Here is a 25,221-nt window from a genome sequence, read left to right as displayed (position 1 = left end):
CTGTTTGTTTTGATATGATTACACCTATTATTATATGCATTTCACAAGAATCAATTATCATTATACTGTTTTAAATTCTATTATTTATCTGGAACCTTGTTCAAGTGTGCGTATAAAATGTTAGAAAATTCCTAGTTCGAAACAAAAAAAATAAAAAATTATAAGAAAATAATAATAATAATAATTATTACATCTACAATATCAATGAGGGTATCATTTCTATCAAAAAAAAAATCAATGAAGGTATCATTTATTCATATTTTTCCTTTTGGGTAGGTAGGGATCCTTAATCTAATTTAAATTAGAGAATCTTTTGTATTTTTCTAGAAAAAAAAAACTATGAGCAAGGTCTACTTTAAGAATTGAATAGAACTGTCCAGTTCAACTGGTCCTAGCAGACAGTCGTCGGTGTATATGTTATTTTAATTTTTCATAATTGAGTGCAAGAATCAATTTTTTGTTTCTTTGAAAAAATAAACAAAATGAATCATCCAAGAAATGGATTGAGATGGGCAAAAGAAGAGTTGCAACTTGTAAAAGAGTGAGGACCATAAAAGTAGTTTGTTATCCCTTGGATATTTTTTTATATGGTTTTCATATCATGTGGTCTTTTAAAAATTCAATGACTAAATTTTTTTTCCTTTTCCTTGTAATCACAATTGTTGAATTTTTTAAAACTCCAAACACTTCAATATGAAGACCGCGTAAAAGATACTATCTGTATGCTTAGAATCTTCTGAAACTCACACATGTATAGTTATAATGTGATCGCTACAAGACTAGAGAGGACCAGCCTACAACAAAAAAACCCAAATCAAACTCCTACAAAAAAGGGAGAATATCATCAACTAGCTAAGTGGTAATTGAAAAATAACGGATACGACACAACATTGAGCTGTTTACAGTAAGGATGGAATGAGTGGTCGAGGTCAAAATTTCGACCACTCATTTCATGTTTTTTTTTCAATCATATATGCCTGAAACAAAAAAATATATAAAATGATTGGTCGAGATTTTGACCTCAAGTCCTCGATTTGATCATGGTCATATGCAGCATTGAAGTTGAACCTGTAAACAACAGATAAGAGATGATCAGTTGTGTAAAAGCTCGACTTCAGTGCTATCAATTAATGCACAACACTCTCAACGACACAATCGAGATTTGAGATTTCGATCTCAACCACTCAATCTTGACTGAGATTTCGATCTTGACCATTGGTTTAATTGCAGAGCAATTTTAGTTGTCTAACGCTCTCATAGATTCACAGATAACTCATAGACAAGTTTATGAGGCTTGGCTAGAAGCTGACGTCTGATCTTTGATATTGTGACGTCATCAAATAGTCTCGGCCAGTCCAGCGCCCCTCATAATTGCTCTATTTAAACACTTCGCGTTGATCAGAATATTGTAAGTGCTTCACTGCCGGCGGAGAGCTGATCAGAGTGGAGTTCCTCCAGACTCACTTCACCTCTCTCAGGCTCTGCTGCCCTAAAAAATGGCAGAACCCAAAGATAGTCAAAATGGAGTTGCAACACATGAACTACCAGAAAATCCAGCGCCGGCGAACAAGTTGCCGATAAACCGTGGTGCTCGCAGATATGCTCTCAGCTGTGCAACCTTAGCTTCCATGTGTTCAATTTTACTGGGTTATGGTAGGTATTTAATTTAATGTTCTTGGTTTAAGAATCTTCAGCAGCAGTTGAGCAACCGTTAAATGAGTTTCTTTCCTAGTTTAACCAATTTGTGTTGTTCAGATTATGGGGTAATGACTGGAGCAGCAATATCCATCAAAGATGACCTTCACTTATCTGATACACAAGTAGAACTCCTAGTTGGAACCCTCGCTTTCTACTCTCTTATTGGATCTGGAGCAGCTGGAAGAACATCTGATTGGATCGGACGTCGCTACACCATCATCTTCGCTGCTGTGATATTCTTCATCGGAGCCCTAATGATGGGTTTCGCCACCAATTATGCCTTTCTCATGGCAGGCCGATTCGTCGCCGGAATCGGCGTTGGCTACGCTCTCATGATTGCTCCTGTCTACACCGCCGAAGTCTCACCAGCTTCTTGTCGAGGCTTCTTAACATCCTTCCCTGAAGTTTTCATCAACTTTGGAATCCTGCTTGGCTACATTTCCAGCTACGCCTTCGCTAGGCTTCCAGACTATTTAAGCTGGCGTTTCATGCTCGGAGTCGGAGCGATTCCGCCTGTGTTTTTGGGTCTCTCTGTACTCGCCATGCCAGAGTCGCCTCGTTGGCTCGTTATGCAGGGTCGACTCGGCGACGCCAAGCGCGTGCTCTATAAAACCTCCGATTCCGAAGAGGAAGCCGAGCTCAGACTCGCTGACATCAAGGAAGCAGCAAAGATTCCACCAGAATGCGACGACGAGATCGTGAAAGTGTCGAAAAAAAGCCACGGCGAAGGTGTATGGCGAGAGCTCCTGCGCCCTACGCCAGCGGTGCGGCGTGTCATAATCGCCGGCGTAGGAATTCATTTCTTCCAAGCAGCTACAGGAATGGGGCCCGTGGTGTTGTACAGTCCACGGATCTTCGAGAAAGCTGGGATCACGGGCAACAACAAGAAACTCGCAGCAACGATGGCCGTTGGATTCGTGAAGACGATCTTCATCTTGGTGGCTACTTTCTTCTTAGACAAGGTTGGACGGCGACCGTTGCTTCTCAGCAGCGTTGGAGGAATGATCATCTCCTTGTTTGGTCTCGGGTTCGGGTTGAGAATCGTTGATACCCACCCAAATGAGAAATTAATGTGGGCCATGGTGTTGTGTATAACGACGGTTTTATCTAACGTGGCTTTCTTCTCGATCGGGTTAGGACCCGTTACGTGGGTTTACAATTCGGAAATCTTTCCTTTGAAGCTGCGGGCGCAGGGTGCGAGTATCGGCGTAGCTGCAAATCTGGTGACGGGTGGAATTATATCGATGACCTTCATTTCTCTTTACGAAGCCATCACCATTAGTGGAAGCTTCTTCTTGTTCGCCGGAATAGCAGTGGTGGCTTGGATCTTCTTCTATACATTTCTACCGGAGACACAAGGGAAGACCTTAGAGGAGATGGAGGTTGTGTTTGGTAACTTCAACTGGAAAGACTCAATCAGTAACAAGTGCAGCAGCAATGGGAGCAGAGAAGACAAACAGACCATCCCTACCACTAATGGTGGTGACGTTCAGTTGGGCACTAGGGAAGGAGGGGTTTAGTTGGTTTTGTCTTTTCTCTGTGGTGGGTAAACACGTGAAACAGGAATTAAGAGTATACTTTAATTATGATAATTACACTTTCGTACTTTCTTTAATATTTTCATCTTTTTGAAGAAGAAAAAAGATTCCAACTTCAATTAAAGTAGCTAATTAGTACAAAGCAGGGCAGGGCGATCGGCGGGCGACAAAAGAAAGCAACGAAAAAAAAAGCAAACGCCAACGCCGGAAGAACGGAAGCAACACAGAACGGAAGGCCAACGCAGAAAAAAGAAACCGGGGACCGACGAAACAACGCCCAAGGACGAGCGGCGCGCCACCCCCACAATATAAAAAAATGTTAAGAAAGGGTTGAGGACAACACACCGAGATATTTATTGTTTTAAAACTAACAAACCCACCATCACGAAAAAGGGTCCACGGCTCCCCACCCGAAAAGCCACAAAATCACCCCCGGCGGGCGGGGACGGCCGGTCCACCGGTTCGTTCCTTGGTACAAAGAGCCAAAAGAAAAGGAAAGAAAAGTCAAGTGATGTGAACTGTTCATGACTTTTTGAAACATTCTAGAAGATATCCAACCGATGTAATGGTTCATACAGTGAAATACATGGCTGCAAAAATATTTGGAAAACCAAAATATCTGCTTGAGTTTGCTTACTTTTTTGTTGTATTGATTTTTTTGGTAAAACAGTCATAAACTATATTTTATTCTACATTGATGATATTTCATGTACATTGATCAAATATGAGTATTCTATTTCGATATACGATATACGATAGAGTGATATCACATCTCTCTCCCATATATTTAAGAAGAAAGCTCACGTTGACAAGGTGAATTAAAGGTGGACTCTCCTTATAAATATGATATGAAATTGTTAAAAGAAAATAATCATTTACTTACGAAGATAGAGAATATATATTCTAGCTTTGCAATCCTACCTTCTTTGGTGGATAATGCATGTAAACTTATTGAGCATTAACAAAAAAATAGTAATTTGTCATTGTCTAAATATTTCCCCCACCCATTATAAAACAATTATGAAGATTCGATTGTCATCTATTTTATTTTCTTTCAGATAAAGTCTAAAAATATTTTAATATATATAGTCAGCAATTTCGTCTAACTCTTTTTAATTTGTTTTCTTAAAAAGACTTAAAATATTAATTAAAAGAGCCAAAACAAAAGAAAAGAAAAGTCAGTGGAAAGTTTGCATAATATATTTCATTTTACGTGCATGAAAATTCATGTGGATTGATTTGAGACATAAGTATTCTCTTTAAAATTGTTGTAGAGGGATATCAAAATAGTGCACTCTTGAGCCCAAATCTTCTATTTGCAAAGGTAAAAAACTATGTTCTTCTCACATTTTTCTACTATACATTAAAAATAAAGTTCATCTCTAAATGTTGACAAAGTGAATTAAAGGTAGATTCCCCTCATAAATATATGATGTAAAAATGTTACATTAAAAAAAAAAAAAAAACAATCCTCTACTAACAGGGATAGAGAATATATTCGAACTTCGCAATCCTCTACCCTCTTAGGTAGATGCTGCAATATTTAGACTCATTAAGCATTACCTAAAAATGGTAGCTTGTCATTGTCCAAATATTTTTTTTTTTTTGCCCATTATAAAACAATTATGGAGATTCGATAGTCATCAATTATTATCCTCTTTTTAGATAAAGTCTGAAAATACTTTAATGTCGACAACAGTTTCATGTAATGCTTTTTGAATTGTCTATTTAAGAAGAGTTAAGAACCGATACAGCTAGTTTCATTATTTATTTTAAGAATTATTATGAAGAATTGTATAGATCTCTCTCTATACTCATTTTATGATTACACCCAAAATTAATTGGTCGTTCTCTTATATGACTCTAGGAGTCATATGGACCAAAATTGCATGGTTCAATTGTGTGGTTATTTTCACCCAAAAAAATTGTGGTTATAGATTCTCTTCAACTCATTATGTGCCAACTTGATATAGACCTAATTAAACTTGACAGATCATTTATGAAGAGTTAGGTCTAGCCTATAATGTAACATACTTGTCACACATGTGATACCCTAAAATAGGGGACCAAAACAGATATATGGGCATTTGATAAAAAAAAAAGTCAACCTCTGGTTGGACATTATCTTATCATAACATAAGACTGTAAACTATAAGTGTAGATTCTCTCTACTTGATTGATACGAGCAAGTTCTGTGTTAGGCTTTAGATGATGTAGAGGATGAAAAGACGGTTGTCTAGTTGAAAATGAGGGACAGGGTGGGGGAGCCTATTAAGTGAGATTACAGGTAACTAAATTCCTTAAATGGTGACATTACCATGTATCACAACTAGAGGTGTCAACGGTTTGGGGCTGTTTCGGGCTGGGCCTAACGGTTTTTGATTGAAAAATTCCTACCCCAAACATGGCCCATTAGCAAAATAACGGTTTGGGGCTGGTTTTGCTTTGGTGCGGTTTGAGTTCGGGCTAACTAACGGTTTAAATTCGGATTGACTAACGGTTTATGGTGTGTAAGAAAAAAAACAAAAATAAACAATTGAACATCCTACAACAAAAGCAAAAATTATATGGAAAGAAAAGTTGCTATTGGTCAATTTCCATTAAAAAAAACCCCACCCATTCTATAGAAATCAAAAACCTAGATATTAAGTAATAAAATGACTATTTGATCTTTGAATTCGTGCTTAATTTTCTTAATTGTCTACACCAACTACCTAATGGTAATATAATGATTCAAATATTATTTAATGTAAAATTACAAAACGGGTTATAACGGGTTGCGGTTCGGTTTCGGGTTTGGTGCGGGCTCCACAACCCTCAGCCAAATTATGGCCCATTAAGGTTCGGTTTGGGCCCGGTTTGGGCTATAACGGACCGGTGCGGTTCGGTTTTAACGGTTCGGGCTATAAATTGACACCCCTAATCACAACCCTAACTTTAACATGAGGGTTTGAGTTTCTAGTTAAGATGGAGATCAACTAACTATCCTGTGAGTGTGAAGGACTGATCCTTTCCACCTTCTCTCCCTGGTAAGGACAACCTCACATAACTAACACTCAAGTGGAACTATTATTTGGAACCCTTAAAAAGTTAAGTATTTTGAAGTTGAATCCGTTTAGGGAAGCAAGTTTGGCCCTGGCGGCCCTGACCCGCCCTGAGCCTGAATAGGGCTTGGGCTAAAGATTTTGGCCCTAAGAGCGAGTTAGGGCCAAAATATTCTAGTCCTGAACTAGGGCCAAGGGCGGGCATGGGATTACTCTCTGGCCCGCTCAGCCCATCCCGACCCATCCCTGATTTTGGCATATCTTGGCCCTGATTCTAGCATTGATTTTGGCCCTGATTCTAACCCTGATCTAGGCCTATGATTTTGGCCTTGATTTGAGTATGGACCCTCCAACCATATGAAGAGGAATTAATTATAATCCACATGGGTGAATATTTGACACCTGTCAAATTTTAAAAACATGATCATGTTTTGTAAAAAAATTAATAAAAATAAATTATATCTTCATTACCAATGTAGTAAACATCCACCTCATTTTGGCCTGATCCTGACCTTAATTTTGGCTATAGTCTTAATATTAATTGATCCTGATCATGTATTAGATTTTTACCCTAATCTTTACATTAACATTGATATAACTATAAGTCTCGACTTTGACCTTCAGCCATTTTGATAATATTAAACTATGAGTTCACTTTTTATATTATTTTTAAGATAATTTTTATTTTTTGAATTAAGTCATTTTTAGTTCAAAAATCATTGATTTTTTTTTTTGGACTAAGGCGAGATAATATATTATAAATAATAAAAGCTAGTATATAGAGAATTAATATCTAACAAACTACACGAACTTCTCATTATTAATATTGACATCGCCCAATGAATAAAAGAAAAAAAACAAAACAAATACATGAATAAAAATAAAAAAAAAAAAACAAACAAAAGGAAGTAAAAGGAAAGGAGAAAAGAAAAGAAAAAAAAGAAGAGAGAAAAAAAGAAAGAAAAAAAAAAAAAGAAAAAAAACAAACAAAAATTTGAAAAAATCATGAATAAAAAATAATTATATTTATAATTACATATAGGTCCAAAAAGACAAAAGGCAGGGCAAGAAGGCAATAGGGCACGAAGGGTAATAGAGGTCAAAGCAAGAAGCAATTAGGGCCAATCCATCCCGACCTGGCCCAATTAGAGCCAATTAGGGCGGGAATGGGCTTGGCTTGGCCCTGTAGGGCTTTGGGCCAGGAACAATAATCATTGGCCGTGAACTAGGGTAGGAAGGGGGGGGGCATATAGGGATGGGCTTGAGATTGCAAAAGCCCGGCCCAGTTGTTGCCCTAAATCCGTTAGCTGGATTTTTCATCTTGAATGTATAATTTTCCATTAAGAATAAGTTTAATATGACCATACATCAAGTTTGGAACTCATTAATGGACATGTGGCACACGGTGCTAAGTGGGAGAATGTAAGCTGATGTGGCATATGTTTGTCACATTAAAACAGAAATTAATACAAGTTAAAAGCGTGTAGTCAAACTTGCACTGAATATGTATATCTAGACTCCTATTTGTTAAAGTTTAATTAGAATTAATGTTAATGCTTCATAAAACTAATGATTAATTGATTAAAGCTTGATTATATATATGTTTATAATGAAGTTGAGCAGGAGAAGAAGTAATTAGGTACTCATTGTTGTACAAATTCTGGCTGGATTCGAAACTGGTGGTCCAGCTGCAGGGTCCATGGTCTTTGATCACTGAATCAAAGTCAACCAAGGGACTCAACCCTATATGTCCTCAGGATGGCACAATAGTGATAAGAGGTTAAGGTTACTCCAGCCCAACAAGGAGAGTAAGTTAGGGAAGCTGGTCCCTACTTGAAGAAGGGGATGGGGTCCTAGGGTTGGGGAGAAGAGACATATTTTTGTCAGAATAATTTAACCCGTAATACCAAATAAAAGGATTTTGCTTGAACATTAAATGTGCAAACATCCAAGCAAGTCATTTTCCTCGATCAGTTGGACTGAAATTTTGATTTCGATCATTGAAATTCAACAATTAAAATTTCAACATTGATCGAGATTTCGATCTAACGGGCCAAAATCTTGCTTGATTGTTAATGCGCATGACTCAAGCAATTTTGCAAATAAAATAGATAATTTGTCAAAGAAGCTTCCCAAATATTCTTTTTAATATAGTATTTTTGCGTCTGGTTATCACCCCAATTGACCTGTAAATGGCGGGCCTACCTTGGTTGGGCAAGGATTGCCTCTGACGATAAAGTTAGTATTTCGTACAACAAGAAGAAGACTTTATATGGTTGCAAAGCCTAGAGAATAATAGCAAATAGTGTGATGGAATTCAATTACTTTAATCTTGTGTGGGCATAAGGATTATATGGTATGTATTACCTGAGTTATGGATTGTGTCATTGGATTTGATTGGCTAGCTACTTTTTTCTATTGTTCAATCTTCATCAGACAAGTATATAGACTCGTCTTGGGTTATGGAGTCTGAATACGTGTCGTGCACGGGAACTTATTCTATTCGTTTGCATTCCTCCCATGATCAGGGCTCTCACCAGGTCGTTTATTGGGGGTGAAGAGCGTACAATCTTTGTTGTCAGACAAAACCAATTTGTTAGAATGGTTGGACCGATCGAGACCAGGTCGGTTCCCTAGAACCCTTTCGATTGGACCTGATAGCACAAATCAAGACTAATAGGTAGTTACTATCATGGCTTCTAAAGATTAAGTGGTCCAATATAAGTTGGAATCTTTTTTATCTAAAAAGTAAAAATAAATAAATAAATAAATAAAAGAAAAAGTGAATGTTTATCCTCACTTGTCCCCATGTGGATAGATAGATATATTCCTGACTCGTCAAGCACATCGAAAATATATTTACATGCCTACAGCAACAAATTATCAAAACCATCTTTGACACTCTATGCTTGTTGAACTAATCTGGCGATACATGAAGACACATTTCCACTTATTCAAGGAACCACTCCATCAGTGCAGCCGGAACATTAATTAATAATTAATCAAACCAGGTTATACGTTTCCATTTGAGGTTGGCAACCAACCCAATAGCACCAACACACGTCTTTTCCCACCTCTGCTGGAATCTCAAAATTCTAGAAGATAATTCTAAACTACTTAATTAGTGCAATTGAAGAAGAGATTACTTTGAAATTGAGTTGGAGATGGAAGACTGATGTTCCAAGCTTGACTCTATCAGTTTTAGTAGCTAGTCAAGGTCAATGCACGTAGCTTTCTACCAAGAAAAAAAAGCCTCTGCATGAGCGGTCCCAAACGAAGAAAAGCACTGATCAGCTTTAGCCCCAAGGTCAGATTCGGTGTGCTTGTGAAAATTGAAAAGCAAATTTCGTATTTGATTATTGTTTAGTACACCATTTAAGTAGTCAAAATTGATTACCAAAAAAAAAAAAAAAAAAAATTTAAGTAGTCAAAATTTGTCTTCGAATTTGTAATGATTAAGAGTGTTTATATTCAAAAATTTTCTTACCGAAAAATATCAGTATTCATCGGATAAGCAACCAAATTCGAATTCGGATGATTGTTTATCAGATTGGATAATATTTGGATAAAAATTTATCGATTTTACTAATCGAATTAAAATATTGATGCATCCGAGCCAAATCCGATCCATAGGTCTCCTCGTTAGTGTGTAACTGATTCTTTTTATTTTTTAGTCATTCGGGCAAGCTTGTGCACACCTTTGATTACATCTTTAGAGGGACTTTGATCGTCCGCAAGAATCGAACACATAACCTCTTCACTGATAAATATAAATGTTACCACCTTGCTTGGACATGTACATTTGCACTTGAGATGCCGTTCGAGTTGCACGGATTTTGAGGGAAAAGAACGTGAGGAAAGAATCTTAATTAATTTACGGACGTTTTTTCCCGGTCAAAAAATTAAATACGTACGTTTAGATTCCCCCTTCTCACTCATTGTTGTCCGGTACGGATGTTAGGAATTATGAGTCAGGATACTGATTTCTCCATAGTAGATTCTAAATATTTCCACAAAGTAATGCAAATTTTCAGAGAAAATCCAAGCGAAAATTACCCTTCTCTGCATATTTCCTCTGGAGCTCTATTTCTCCCTTTATAAATTCTTGTCTGGTTAATTGCCTAGCTCAACACTCCAGAGTCCACTCTCCCCTTGTCTCCTCTCGAAAAGAGCTCAAGGAAGTAGAGATGGCCGGAGTAGAAGCTCACAGCAGTGGAGGTTCTGCTGCGTCAGACGTACTTGTATCGCAGAGCAAACAGAAGAGAAACAAGTTTGCTATGGTTTCTGCAATTTTAGGTTCAATGGTTTCTATTTTACTGGGCTATGGTCAGTACTCCTTTAGTTTGACCTGATCAAGAACTGTATACTGTTGTTAATCTATCACTTCCTCGTTTAATTTCATCTCTTTTTTTTTTTTTCTGTTCTTCTTCATTCAGATACCGGAGTTATGAGCGGAGCTGCAATTGACATAAAAAACGATCTAAAGATAAGCGATACCCAGATAGAAGTTCTGGTGGGAATCATTAACGTTTGCTCTCTAATGGGCTCTGCCGCTGCCGGACGAGTTTCCGACTGGATCGGTCGTCGGTACACCATCGTGTTTGCTTCTGTAATCTTCTTTTTAGGAGCTTTACTTATGGGTTTGGCTCCAAACTTCGCGTGGCTCTTGGTGGGTCGAGTCGTCGCCGGAATCGGCGTCGGTTTTGCTCTCATGATTGCGCCGGTTTACACTGCAGAGATTTCTCCGGCGGCTTCTCGAGGTTTTTTAACATCTTTTCCTGAAGTCTTCATCAACACCGGAGTTTTACTTGGCTACGTCTCCAACATCTCTTTCTCTAAGCTTCCTGAGAATCTCAGCTGGCGATTCATGCTTGGAGTCGGAGGGATTCCTTCGATGATGTTAGCATTTGGGATACTCATCATGCCCGAGTCACCGCGTTGGCTCGTTTTGCAGGGTCGACTCGGTGATGCCAAGCGAGTACTCAATAAGACATGTAACTCCAAAGAAGAAGCCGAGTTAAGACTCGCCGAAATCAAAACCGCCGTCGGAATTCCAGAGACCTGTTCTGATGAAGTCGTAGCCGTACCCAAGCGCAACAGTGGTGAAGGTGTATGGAAGGAGCTACTACTCCGCCCAACACCATCTGTACGACGTGTCTTAATCGCAGCCGTCGGTATACAATTCTTCCAGCAAGCTTCCGGGATTGATTCTGTGGTGCTGTACAGTCCCCGGATCTTTCAGAAAGCAGGGATCAAGAAGAAGTCGCAACTGCTAGGAGCGACGGTGGGCGTTGGATTCAGTAAGACAGTTTTCGTCTTGGTGGCTACATTTCTATTGGACAAGATCGGACGGCGGCCATTGCTTCTTGGAAGCACGGGTGGTATGCTGGTGTGTCTACTTGGATTAGCATCTGGATTAACGGTGGTTGATCACTCGGAGAAGAGGGTTATGTGGGCCATAGTATTATGTGTGGTTATGACGTTATCTTTCGTAGCGTTTTTCTCGATGGGGTTGGGTCCGATTCCATGGGTGTACAGTTCAGAGATATTTCCTGTACGGCTGCGGGCGCAGGGGGTAAGCATATGTGTGGCGGTGAATAGGGTGATGAGTGGTGTTATAGGGATGACATTTTTGTCCCTTTACGAGGCCATCACCATCGAAGGGAGCTTTTTTATGTTCGCAGGGATAACTGCTATAGCGTGGATATTCTTCTACACATTCCTACCAGAGACACAAGGGAAAACCTTAGAAGAGATAGAACCATTATTTAATAAAAGCACGTTTAAGTGGAAATCATCCATGGAAAAGGATAGTCATGACCTTGTAGAAGATCAAAATGTTCATGTTGAATTGGGTTTACAATCAAAGTAATTAAGCTTAATTAGGTTAAGAAACGGACAATTAATTTAGTATGTGTGTGCTACTTGAAACTAATTTGGAATTTTGAATGGAACTCTTAGTTCTAAGTTTGTGTGAATGCTTGAATTAATGGCTTTCTTGTGATAATAAAATCATTTTGGTAAAAATGTTGTAATAAATTTCATGTATATATTTTCCAATATTCACAGTTTTGATTTATTTTAATGAGTTTTTTATACTTTAATGATTCTATAAAATAAGATTATATGATCATATACATATTTACAACTAAAAATAGAAGTGTACAAATAATCAACCATTCAAAAGGAGGAATAAATTTAAGTAGATTCTTTTAAATGGGCATGAATACAAATTGAATACAAGTTTTTGACAACTTGTTTACATCTCTACTATTTTATTTGTGAGGGCTAAGTTTGAGATTTAAGAATCCAAAGTAGATATTTTAGTAGAAAATCTAGAAAACTAGTCACATATCACAGGTAAAAAAAATTTTAAAAATAAGAAAAATAAATTTAAATAAGTAACTTAATCGGATAATTTTATCAAACGGATAATAATCGGTAAGAAAAGAGTTATACCATATCCGCATTCTATAAGTAATCATATGGATTCGAATACCCCTAAACGAATGTGTATGCAAATTCGGAAGCAAATTTTGGTTATCCATTTACACCTCTAGAATAAAATAGTCACTAGACTCCCAAATCTAAACTCTAACCCTCATCAATAAAATAGTAACCAAAAACTTAAGTGACACCGATATAGATTGCAAAAATATGGATATGAGAATGTTTCATTATGGTACGATTTCGTTTATAGGCATCATTTTTTTTTTTATCATACCATTTTACACCTTTAAGCCTAATTCTCTATCTTTGCAAGTAAAGGATCTGAACTCGTACTATTACAACCTGTTAAGATAGGAAAACTCATAAGACCCACTAGGCATGGTAGAAGACCCTTGCCCCAAAAATCTTCTTTTTGGCCCAAGAACTCAAAAGCTTTGAATGGCAGATTATGTTGGTGATGTTCATCGATAGAGCAAGAACAAGCCCATCCCTTAGAACTTCAACCTCCATTCCAGTTGCTGAACACAAAATAGTAACACTTTTTTTTTTCTTCTTTGGGTACACAACCCATATACTAATATTATTGTGCAAAGATCCCAACTCTCGAGCCCATAAGGCCCACTAGGTAAACAAACTAGATCCCACAAAACCCAAAACACCACCTTAATCTCATATATCTGCCATTTTTTATTTATTTATTTTTTTTTGGTAAAAGATCTCGGCCATCTACTTCACTCATCAAAAGGGAGTGCGTCAGATTAGATCCATTTATACTTAATTGCGCTTCAATCGGTATAGTTTTAGTAATTCGGAACGGTACAAACTTTGAATACCAAAAACCAGAATCATACAGTACTGAATTTATACGGTATGGTATGGTTTCGTATTTGCAAAAACGGTTTGATACGGTTTCAGTATTAAATTGGTGCGAAAAAACGGTTTAAACACAATATCCAGTTTGTGTGTCTATGAGAACATTCTTAATGAAGATCCTACAACCTTCAATTTTCCTTTTTTGAAAATTAATGGAGAAAGATCTTAAAAACTACTCTTCTTTGCTCATAAGTATACTCTATTTTTGCCCTAAGAATTTGTTTGAAATTAAGATCTTGAGCATTGATTTGGGTGATTTTGTATTAGAATTATTATTAAATTAACATGGGCTAGTTTGTTTCATTGTTTTTTTTTTCATATCAATCTTATGCATGAAAAATGATCGGAGCATGAAAAATGAAGAATCTGTCTACACAATCATTTTTCATTTCATGCTTCTGTCAGAGTTTGGAGAGATTTATACTTCTAAGTTTTTGTTAGTTAGATTTATAGTTGGGATAATTACTATTTCCCCCTTATATTTTGATTTTATTACTAATCAAACCCCCTTCTTTGTGAAATTACTATTGCCTCCCTCATTTCTAAAGGTGTTAAGTGACCGTTAACATCAAATATGAAATGTCTATTTTGCCCTTAAAATTAAGAAGTAAAAAATATGGCATTACCCTCATTTATAAAAACTATATTGCATGTCAATTATATCCTTAAAATCTTATATTTTAGAATTAGTTTTGGATTTGGTGGGACCACATACTTATTATTGTTGAAAATTTCACATTCCACTTAAATATTTCATAATCACTATGATGGAAGATTTACAAACAAATTAGCATATAAGATCTAATTGATTGAAAATTTGGTAACGTACATAATAGTCAGCATATATTAGGTGATTTTCAATTTTCAGTTTTGAATTAAATTTAATATTTCTTAATATTTTAATTTCTATTTAATTACATCTTTCCTTTATTTGGTGATTTATTTTTAGAGAAAAAAAAATCATATTTTTCCTTTATTTGGTGGTTTCTTTTTAGAAAATAAAAGTGAAATTAAAATTAATTTTTTCCTATTAAGGGTAGTATTATAGCTTGAAAAAAGAACAAATAAGTAAAAAGATAATTGCGGGGTTATTTTTGAGATTTTGAAAAAATATATAGATGCCACATCGATGGAGCTTAACGGTAGGGGGCATTAGTAATTGTTGACAAAGTTAAAGGTTGAAATAGTAATTTTAAAAAGTTTAGGGAAAAAAGTAGTAATAAAATCAAAGTACAAGGGGGCAACAGTAATTATCCCTTTATAGTTCTATCGATTCTTTGATGGATCACACTTCACTAGGATCTTAATGAAATAATAACAAAAGTGGTATGCGTTTGTTCATACCAAAATTGTCACACTAGATATCCTATTTAAACTGTTTTCCCGCACCGATACCGAAACTGTACTGAACTGTTTTTGCAAATATCAAAACTGTACTGTACCATGTAAATTCAGTACAATACGGTTCTGATTCTTTGTATTCAGAGTTTGTAGCATACCGAACCGTATCGATTGACACCCTTAAACCAACCCCATTTAGTTGGGAAGTAGCTTGTTTTTGTTGTATCCTAGTCTCCGAACTGTTTTTGATCTCTTCCATGGATTCAGGATATTCCTCGTAAAGGTTAACGTCGTATGCTTTCAAAAGAAAATCTACATTGTCACTTGCTTTGTAAATCTAAAATCTACTTTATTATCTGAATCCATTGGTGTTTGCTTCCCTCTTGGTCAGGAACGGATCACCCACTCCAAGGGAAGAGTGTGAGATGACTCTAAGCCACACAGTGGATAGAAGATCAGCATCTTGGATCTCCATGGTGATATCCCCACCTTTTGTGTAGTGTGGAAACTTTGGATAGCAAATCCAGATTCATGTTGATTTATTTATATTTTTAGTTTTTATTTTTCGGTAATAATTCATGTTGATTCCTTCTACTACTACTACTAAGCTGTAAATTAAGTGGGAAGTCCTCACAACTCAAACTGTGCATTGTACCGGTAGATTTTACCGATCTTATTGTTACATAGATGGAATGTACAGTTTTTTTAGATAAACTTTCCAAATCCAAAGAAAGAAAGTACACGATCCCATGACGTGTCTTGATAAGAAGTATAAAGCCTCTCCAAACGTAGAGAAGAACACAGTTAACAATCAGTAGCAGCAGACATGGCTGAAGCAGAGACTCACAACAATGGAGTTTCGACCAAGGGGATTGTATCTCATGGCAAACAGAAGAGAAACAAATTTGCTATCTTTGCTGCAATCTTAGGTTCAATGATTTCTGTATTACTCGGCTATGGTTAGTATTTCTGAGACTCTAAGTTGCAGAAGGTTTATACATTGTTTTTACTTTTACTTATTTTCTGATTCTTCTTTCAGATAATGGAGTTATGAGCGGAGCCACCCTTTTTATCAAAGAGGATCTAAAGATAAGCGATACCCAAATAGAGATTACAGTGGGAATCATCAACATCTGTTCCTTACTGGGCTCTGCCGTCGCCGGAAGAATCTCCGATCGTATTGGTCGTCGCTACACCATCGTCCTTGCTTCTGCCATCTTCTTCTTAGGGGCTATATTGATGGGTTTGGCCGCAAGCTTTGCATGGCTCCTACTGGGTCGAATCGTCGCCGGAATCGGCGTCGGTTTTGCTCTCTTGATTGCACCGGTTTACACAGCAGAGATCTCTCCGGCTACTAGTCGAGGCATGTTAACATCTTTCCCTGAAGTCTTCATCAACTGTGGAGTCTTACTTGGTTACATTTCCAACATAGCTTTCTCTAAGCTTCCTGTGAATATCAACTGGCGAATCATGCTCGGAATCGGAGGTATTCCGTCGTTGTTGTTAGCGTTTGGGATCATCATCATGCCCGAGTCACCTCGTTGGCTTGTCATACAGGGTCGACTCGGTGATGCGAAGAAAGTACTCCGTAAGATATGCGATTCAGAGGAAGAAGCCGAGTTAAGACTCGCCGAGATCAAGAGCGCCGTTGGAATATCGGAAGCTAGCGTGGACGAGGTTGTACCGGCGGCCAGAAACAACCATGGTGAAGGTGTATGGAAGGACCTTCTACTCCATCCAACACCGTCCGTTCGCCGTATCTTAATCGCAGCCGTTGGTATAAATTTCTTCCAGCAAGCTTCGGGGATCGATTCGGTGGTTTACTATAGTCCCCGCATCTTCGAGAAGGCCGGTATCAAGACCAAATCAACGCTTCTACTCGTGACTGTGTGTGTAGGAACTTGCAAAACGCTGTGCATCTTGATCGCAACGTTTCTATTGGATAAATACGGACGGCGGAAATTGCTCCTATCGAGCGCAGGAGGGATGTTTCTATCACTGGTTGGATTGGCATCAGGATTAACCGTAGTTGATCTAGTACATAAGGATGTTACGTGGGCCATAGTTTTGTGTGTGATCACAACCTTAACATTCGTTGGATGGTTCTCCATAGGATTGGGCCCCATTCCTTGGGTGTACAGTTCAGAGATATTTCCTATACGGCTGAGGGCGCAGGGTGTGGGCATATGTGTAGCAGTGAATAGGGTGATGAGTGGTATAATAGGGATGACGTTCTTGTCTCTGTATAAAGCCATTACCATTAAAGGTAGTTTTTTTCTATTCGCAGGGATAACTGGTATAGCGTTCTTATTTTTCTACACGTTCCTACCAGAGACACGAGGGAGAACCTTGGAAGAAATGGAAATACTTTTCAGCACAAGCGATTGGAGATCAGTCGAGAAGAAATCCAACGGAAAAGATGTTGAAGAAAACCAAAATGTTGGGTGACGATGACTTTAATGGTGTTCTCTATTGTTGTATGATGGATCCACTCAGTGTTTTGCAGAGAAGCTGTAAAGAAGTTTTTTATCATCTTTTTAACATAAAATTTTCTTTTATTATCAATTAATAAATGTAATAAATCGTAAATGTATTAACGACTATAAAATTTAATCAAATAAATCCTTGTTGAAGAGATTGAATCAAATTTTGTGTGAGTCCTTGAATTAATGGCATTCTTTTGATAAAAATCATTTTGGTAAAAATAATTTCATGCATATATTTTCCAATAATCACAGTTTTGATTTATTATAATGGATTCTTTACTTTAATAATTTTATAAAATAAGATTATATGTATGATTTTATACCTATTCAAAAGTAAAAGTGTATAAATAATCAACCATTCAAAGGGAGGAACAAAGTAGTCACTAGACTCCCAAATACTAACGTTATTGCTCAAAGATCCCTACTCTTGAGCCCATAAGGCCCAATAGGTAAACAAACTAGAGCCCACAAAACAGAAAACACCACCATAATCTCAGATCTCGGCCATTTTTTTATTACTATTATTATTTTTTGGTAAATGATCTCGGCCGTCTACTTCACCCATCAAGAGGGTAGTGCGTCAAATTAGATCCATCTATACTTAATTGCACTATAAGTAAGGGTGTCAATCGGTACGGTTTCAATACAGTATCAACTTTAGATATTGAAAACTAGAACAGTGCCATACCATACCGAATTTACACGGTACAATTTCGGTATTTGTAAAAAAGGTTCGGTATTAAATCGGTATGGAAAAATGCGGTTTAAACACGATATTTAGGGCGGTATACTTTTGGTATGAATGATCATATGCCACTTTTATTATTAGTTTATTAAGATCCTAAAATCAAACGATTGATATAATCTGATATTAATAGAGACAAAGCAAATAGATCTAATTAATATTAACTTAGAAATATAAATCTTTCCAAACTTTGACAGAAGCATGAAAAGAAGAACGCAGATTCTTCAATTTTCATGGTTAAAATTGATATGACAAAGTAAGCAACTAAACAAACTAGCCCATGTTAATTTATAATATTTCCAATATAAAATCATCTAAATTCTATGTTCAGGATCTTAATTTCATACCGGTTCTTAGAGCAAAAATGGAGTAAACATTTATGAGCAGGGACGAATAGTTTTTAGTGAGGGTGTCAAAACCTAACATAAACCATTAAAACTAGACCGAATCGGCCCGTTATAGCCCGAACCAACGCTTAATGGGCTATGTTTGGGCTGAACAACATGTTCGGGTTGGTCTAGGCCAGCCCATTTGTGGTCCGCTAGCCTGAACCATTTGGCCCGAAACCAACCCGAACAAACCCGTTAAACTCTTTATAAATAAATAAATAAAATAATATATGTAAAAGACATAAAAAAAACAAAAAGAATCCCAAAGCTATCCTTAATTGTTTTGCTTTGGAATATTCGAACAACAAACCTATTAAAGCCTTCACCATTTGGAAGATGGACTTAGTAAATATATAGCAAGTGTATTATCATTTGAAAATTTTTTAATGATTTATTTTGATCCATCTGTTACAAGTATCAAGAAGTGGGAGGAGAATAAGCAAACAACTCACTAGAATTAATCAAGATGTCATATTTCTTTTGTATATTAGTTGTATATTTTGTACTTCTTTGTAGAAAGAAATATATTTGTTTTGAACATACAACACAAGAGACAATGTGAATAAAGTGTAATTAAATGATATCATATATTGGAGGACCATAAGATAATTTCATGTAAGCATCAAACCAAAAGCACATAAGCACTCTGTTGGGAAGGAACAATACACTAGAACTCAGATGGATTCATGGTTAGAGTGGCGGCAAGTGGATTCCGACACTAACCAATGCCAAAAAAAATAGCACTCCCCACTCTCACTATCTTTTAAATCTAAAATTTTGAGATAACTTAATGCTTATATGCTTTCCCATGCTTTTGATAAATTCCACACATAAAAAAGGTTGACAAAACATACCGCTAGTAAACCCAAACACAAACCGTTAGTAAACCCAATTTTAAACCATAAGCCCAAACTGTTAGTCAACCCGAACCCAAACCGCAAATGCCCGAAACCGTTATTTTCTTAATGTGCCGTGTTTGGGCTGAGTGTTTTTTAGCTCGAAACCATTAGGTCCAGCCCGAATCGTTGACACCTCTAGTTTTCAGGATATTTCTTCATTAATTTTCAATAAAAGGGAAAATTGAAGTTTGCAGGATCTTCATTAAGGATGTCCTTATAGAGAGACAAGCTAGCTCAGAATTCTGGTTTATAGAAGCATCATCAATTCCCTTTTAGGATGTTCATTAGTGAGCAATAAACATCCTTTACCTAATTTGTCAATTGGAAGGTAAAATATGTCAATAGTATATAGCGTTGTCCCCATAGATTTAGCATCATAAAAGATACAAAGTCACATTCTATAGATGCAAGTACAAATACTAAAAAAACAATGGGTAAAACCATAGAAACTAGACTGCATATGAATTTTAATTTTTTCCCCTAATGATTGAGGACTTAATTAAAACAAAAGGAATGATCATCTATCTGTAACCATCGATGATTGAACTCGTCAAGGTGTCAACAAAGAAGAAGATCTCAACTAGTCGACTGCAAATGTCATGTGTGGCTTCAGATGGCAAGAAAAGGGGAGATAAATTATAATCAGAACTTTCTCTCCAAGCTCCGGTGCTCGCCTCTCGTTGTCTCATTGTTCTCGCAAAGTCAAAGAAGAGGAGTGTAGAACAAAATGAAAGATTGAAAGAGGAATTAGGGATAGGGTAAAGGTAAAGTGTTTTAATTGTAAAATTACATTTATATCCCTTAATTTGGTACCATACGTACCAAAACCAAGTTTTGAAACTTGATATGGCATGGTATGGGATTCAGGTGCTCATCAGTCGGTATGTACCGAAACCGTACCGAATTGGTACCGTACCAAATTAAGGGATATAAATGTAATTTTACAATTAAAACACTTTACCTTTACCCTATCCCTAACTCTTTCTCTTTCAGCCTTTCGTTTTGTCCTTAACTCCTCTTCTTTGACTTTGTGAGAGCAACTAGAGAGTGAGTGGCGGAGCGCCAGAGCCTAGAGAGAGAGTTATGCTTACAATTTATTCATCTTTTTTCTTACCATCTAAAGCCACACACGAGATTTGCAGTCGACTAGTCAAGATTTTCTTCTTTGTTGACACCTTGACGGGTTCGATCATCAATGGTCATAGGTAGATGATCGTTCTTTTTGTTTTAAGTCCTCAATCATTAAAAAAAAATTCATATGCAGCCTAGTTTCTATGGTCCTACATATTGTTTTTTCAGTATATGTACTTGCATCTATAGAATGTGACTCTGTATCTTTAAATGTAGACAATGCTACATACTATTTACATGTTTTACTTTCCAATTGACAAACCGGGTAAAGGATGTTTACTACTCACTAATGGACGTCCTAAAAGGAATTGATGATGCTTCTATAAACTAGAATTTTGTGGTAGTTTTTCTATCTATAAGGACATCCTTAACGAAGATCCTACAAACTTCAATTTTCCTTTTTATTGAAAATTAATGGAGAAATATCTTGAAACTATTCTTCTCTGCTCATAAATGTCTACTCTATTTTTGCCCTAAGAACCCGTTTGAAATTAAGATCTGAGCATGGATTTGGATGATTTTGTATTAGAATTATTATTAAATTAACATGGACTAGTTTGTTTCTTTGTTTAATTATTGCTTCAAATCAATCTTAAGCATGAAAAGGAAGAATCTTCCTACACGATCATTCTTCTTTTCATGCTTCTATCGGAGCTTGGAGAGATTTATATTTCTAAGTTTCTATTGATTAGATTTGCTTGTTTTGTCTCTAATAATATCAAATTCTATTGATTATTTGCTCGCAATTTCATTAGGATCTTAATGAACTAATTAATAAAAATGGTATGGGTTCATTTGTACCAAAATTGACCACACTAGATATTGGGTTTAAATCGTTTTTCGCACCAATTTAATATCAAACTATTTTTGCAAATACTGAAACAATAGATAAGGTATGGTAACTTTTCTAGTTTTTGATATTCAAAGTTGGTACTCAAACCGATTGACACCCTATATCTGAAAATTTATCTAGTCCGTTTTCTTGTTAGAAATGAACCATTTCCTAATAAACGTGTGACATGTGTCTCAACAATAAATCAAATGTTTGAAATCCATATATAAGTCACATCAATAAAAGTTACAAATTTTATATATGTCTACATTAACACAGGAAGTCATAGTCAATTTACTTATCAGAAATGGACATGATATTGGTCTCCGTTAAATCAACCGTCCCCTTTACACCATCCCCATTTTGTTTCATCCTGGGATGAAGCTTGTTTTTGTTTGTTGTTGTATCCTAGTCTCTGAGCTGTTTTTTGACCTCTTCGATCCATGGATTCACGACATTTCTCATAGAGGTTACCATCGTATTTTTTTAATAGAAAATCTACATTGTCACTTGCTCTGTAAATCCCATATCCGCTTTATTATCTGAAGCCATTGGTGTTTGCTTGCCTCCTCGATCGATCAGGAACGGATCACCCACTCCAAGGGAAGAGTGGGAGATGACTCTACGCCCACACAGTGGATAGAAGATCAGCATCGTTGGATCTCCATGGTGATACATCCCCACCTTTTGTGTAGTGTGGAAACTTCCGGAAGGATAGCAAATCCTGATTATCCAGATTCATGTTGATTTATTTTTATTTTTAGTAATAATTCATGTTGATTCGTTCAAGTACTATTAAGGTGGCCGGAGAGAGAGTCCTCGCAACTCAAACTGTGCATTGTAGCGGTAGATTTTACGGATCTTATTGTTACATAGATGAAATGTTCAGTTTTTCCAGATAAACTTTCCAAATAAAGAAAGGACATGATCCCATGACGTGTCTTGCTAAGAATGTATAAAGTATAAAGCCTCTCCAAACGTGGAGAAGATCGAACACAGTTAACAATCAGTAGCTGCAGACATGGCTGAAGAAGAAGAAGAAGAAGCAACTCACAACAATGGAGTTTCGACCATGGAGATTGTATCTCATGGCAAACAGAAGAGAAACAAATTTGCTATCTTTGCTGCAATCTTAGGTTCAATGATTTCTATATTACTCGGCTATGGTTTGTATGTCTGAGCTGAGACTCTAAGTTGCAGAAGATTTATACATTGTCTTTACTTTTACTTAATTTTCTGATTCTTCTTTCAGATAATGGAGTTATGAGCGGAGCCACCCTTTTTATCAAAGAGGATCTAAAGTTAAGCGATGGCCAAATAGAGATTGCAGTGGGAATCATCAACATCTGTTCCTTACTGGGCTCTGCCGTCGCCGGAAGAATCTCCGATCGTATTGGTCGTCGCTACACCATCGTCCTTGCTGCTGCCATCTTCTTTTTAGGGGCTATATTGATGGGTTTTGCCGCAAGCTTTGCATGGCTACTACTGGGTCGAATCGTCGCCGGAATCGGCGTCGGTTTTGCTCTCTTAATTGCACCGGTTTACACAGCAGAGATCTCTCCGGCTGCTAGTCGAGGCATGTTAACATCCTTGCCAGAATTTTTCATCAACTGTGGAGTCTTACTTGGTTACATTTCCAACATAGCTTTCTCTAAGCTTCCTGTGAATATCAACTGGCGAATCATGCTCGGAATCGGAGCGATTCCATCGTTGTTATTAGCGTTTGGGATCATCATCATGCCCGAGTCACCTCGTTGGCTTGTCATACAGGGTCGACTCGGTGATGCCAGGAAAGTGCTCAGTAAGATATGTGATTCCGAGGAAGAAGCCGCGTTAAGACTCTCCGAGATCAAGAGCGCCGTTGGAATATCGGAAGCTAGCGTGGACGAGGTTGTACCGGCAGCCAAAAAACAACCATGGTGAAGGTGTATGGAAGGACCTTCTACTCCATCCATCACCATCCGTTCGCCGTAACTTAATCGCAGCCATTGGTATAAATTTCTTCCAGCAAGCTTCGGGGATCGATTCGGTGGTTTACTATAGTCCACGCATCTTCATGAAAGCCGGTATCAAGACCAAGTCAACGCTTCTACTCGTGACTTGTTGTGTAGGAACTTCCAAAACGCTGTGCGTCTTGATCGCAACGTTTCTATTGGATAAATTTGGACGGCGGAAATTGCTCCTATCGAGCTCAGGAGGGATGTTTGTATCATTGATTGGATTGGCAACAGGATTAACGGTGGTTGATCTAGGACATAAGGATGTTAAGTGGGCCGTAGTTTTGTGTGTGATCACAACCTTAACATTCGTTGGATGGTTCTCCATAGGAATGGGCCCCATTCCTTGGGTGTACAGTTCAGAGATATTTCCTATACGGCTGAGGGCGCAGGGCGTGGGCGTAGCAGTAGCAGTGAATAGGGTGATGAGTGGTATGATAGGGATGACGTTCTTATCTATTTATAAGGCAATTACCATTAAAGGTACTTTTTTTATATTCGCAGGGATGACTGGTTTAGGGTTCATATTTTTCTACACGTTCCTACCCGAGACACGAGGAAAAACTTTGGAAGAAATGGAAGTACTTTTCAGCACAAGCAATTGGAGATCAGCTGAAAAGAAATCCATGGAAAAAGATGTTGAAGAAAACCAAAATGTTGGGTGATTTTAATGGTGTTCTCTATTGTTTTAAACTCAGCAGAGAAGTTGTAAAGAAGTTTTTTGTCTTTTTTTTATTAGGAAATTTTCTTTAATTGTTTTACAGAGTTGTAAAGAAGTTCTTGATCTATATTGTTAATAAAATTTTTCTTTTATTATCAATTAATAAACGTAATAAATGCCAATGCAAGGTTGATAGAGTGATGGAAATCCATATTTTTCAGTGGAGATGTCGTAGGTTCGTCCCTGTAGAGAGCATCTATCCCCTGAAAATGTAATCAAGGTGCGCGCCAACATCTAATTTAAATGAAAACCAAGATACACTTGTAGTGATCTTAGCGACCTCTTCAACAAATTTGATATATTAGTAAAGGACATTGTAACCCTCTCTAATTCTCACTCAATTGGTAACAAACATTGCTTCTTTATCGTCGCTGGCTTCTATATTTTCAAAGGTTGCATATTAATGACTCTACAATTCCGTTTGATTGTCTCCTGAATAATCAGATTAGAGGTCACCAATCTTAATCATACCATCTATGAAGGCTTGGAAGAACTATCTCCTCTTGGTTGGTGCTAAAGTTTGGCTCATACTCTGAGTCTTTTCGTTTGTGAAAAGTGATTGATTTGAGTTGAAAAATTCTTGCTTAGAGACCATGTCCTTGAAGAATTGGTGGTCAAACACAAAGAGAGTAGCATCAAAGTTCCTTATGACTTCTTCAAGTCCTTGATGCAACTCCCCATTAATCGATAACCAGTTCTTCAAAGACTTGATCTTGGGAAAGGATTTCTCAGTTCATCTACCTCATCTAGAATTCGACATCATTGGAGATGGTGGCCTTAGCATGAGTTGTTTTTTCTTCTTTCATTGTTGTTAATATTCGTTTTAATTAAAATTAAATGTTTCCTAATAAAATTTGACTCAATCTCCTTATTAAGGACTTAATCGATTAAAGTTATTAATCTTTATAGATTTATGCATTTAATAATTAATAATCAAAGAATAATTTCTATTATATAGATGATCAAAAATTTCTTTACAACCTCTCTACAAAAGCACAATTGGGTCCATCATACAAAATCATAGACAAATACTAATTAGGCTAAGTAAGGTCACTCAACATTTTGGTTTTCTTCAAC

At 37.0% G+C, this 25,221-nt stretch overlaps 3 protein-coding genes and 1 pseudogene across 3 annotated transcripts; all 4 read left to right on the top strand.

The window, feature by feature from the left end:
- The first annotated feature begins 1,332 nt into the window (after positions 1-1,332).
- LOC149017771 (putative polyol transporter 2) lies at positions 1,333-3,313 on the top strand. The gene is made up of 2 exons (XM_089152099.1): positions 1,333-1,653; positions 1,756-3,313. The coding sequence occupies exons 1-2, from the start codon at positions 1,497-1,499 to the stop codon at positions 3,216-3,218; spliced, it is 1,620 nt and encodes a 539-aa protein (XP_089008225.1). The 5' UTR covers positions 1,333-1,496; the 3' UTR covers positions 3,219-3,313.
- A 7,001-nt stretch (positions 3,314-10,314) lies between these two features.
- Positions 10,315-12,323, top strand: LOC149017770 (polyol transporter 5-like). The gene is made up of 2 exons (XM_089152098.1): positions 10,315-10,606; positions 10,717-12,323. The coding sequence occupies exons 1-2, from the start codon at positions 10,468-10,470 to the stop codon at positions 12,150-12,152; spliced, it is 1,575 nt and encodes a 524-aa protein (XP_089008224.1). The 5' UTR covers positions 10,315-10,467; the 3' UTR covers positions 12,153-12,323.
- Positions 12,324-15,769: 3,446 nt separating this feature from the next.
- On the top strand, positions 15,770-17,423 carry LOC149017769 (polyol transporter 5-like). The gene is made up of 2 exons (XM_089154221.1): positions 15,770-15,903; positions 15,984-17,423. The coding sequence occupies exons 1-2, from the start codon at positions 15,771-15,773 to the stop codon at positions 17,390-17,392; spliced, it is 1,542 nt and encodes a 513-aa protein (XP_089010347.1). The 5' UTR covers position 15,770; the 3' UTR covers positions 17,393-17,423.
- Positions 17,424-22,498: 5,075 nt separating this feature from the next.
- On the top strand, positions 22,499-24,088 carry LOC149017768 (polyol transporter 5 pseudogene; annotated as a pseudogene).
- Positions 24,089-25,221: the final 1,133 nt, after the last annotated feature.

Source organism: Hakea prostrata, chromosome 4, assembly GCF_041222555.1.
Source record: "Hakea prostrata isolate BN-2017 chromosome 4, UWA_Hpros_2, whole genome shotgun sequence".
Taxonomy (NCBI): Eukaryota; Viridiplantae; Streptophyta; class Magnoliopsida; order Proteales; family Proteaceae; genus Hakea; species Hakea prostrata.
The sequence above is the reverse complement of the archived record's forward strand: the minus strand, read 5'-3'. Positions and strand labels throughout refer to the sequence as shown.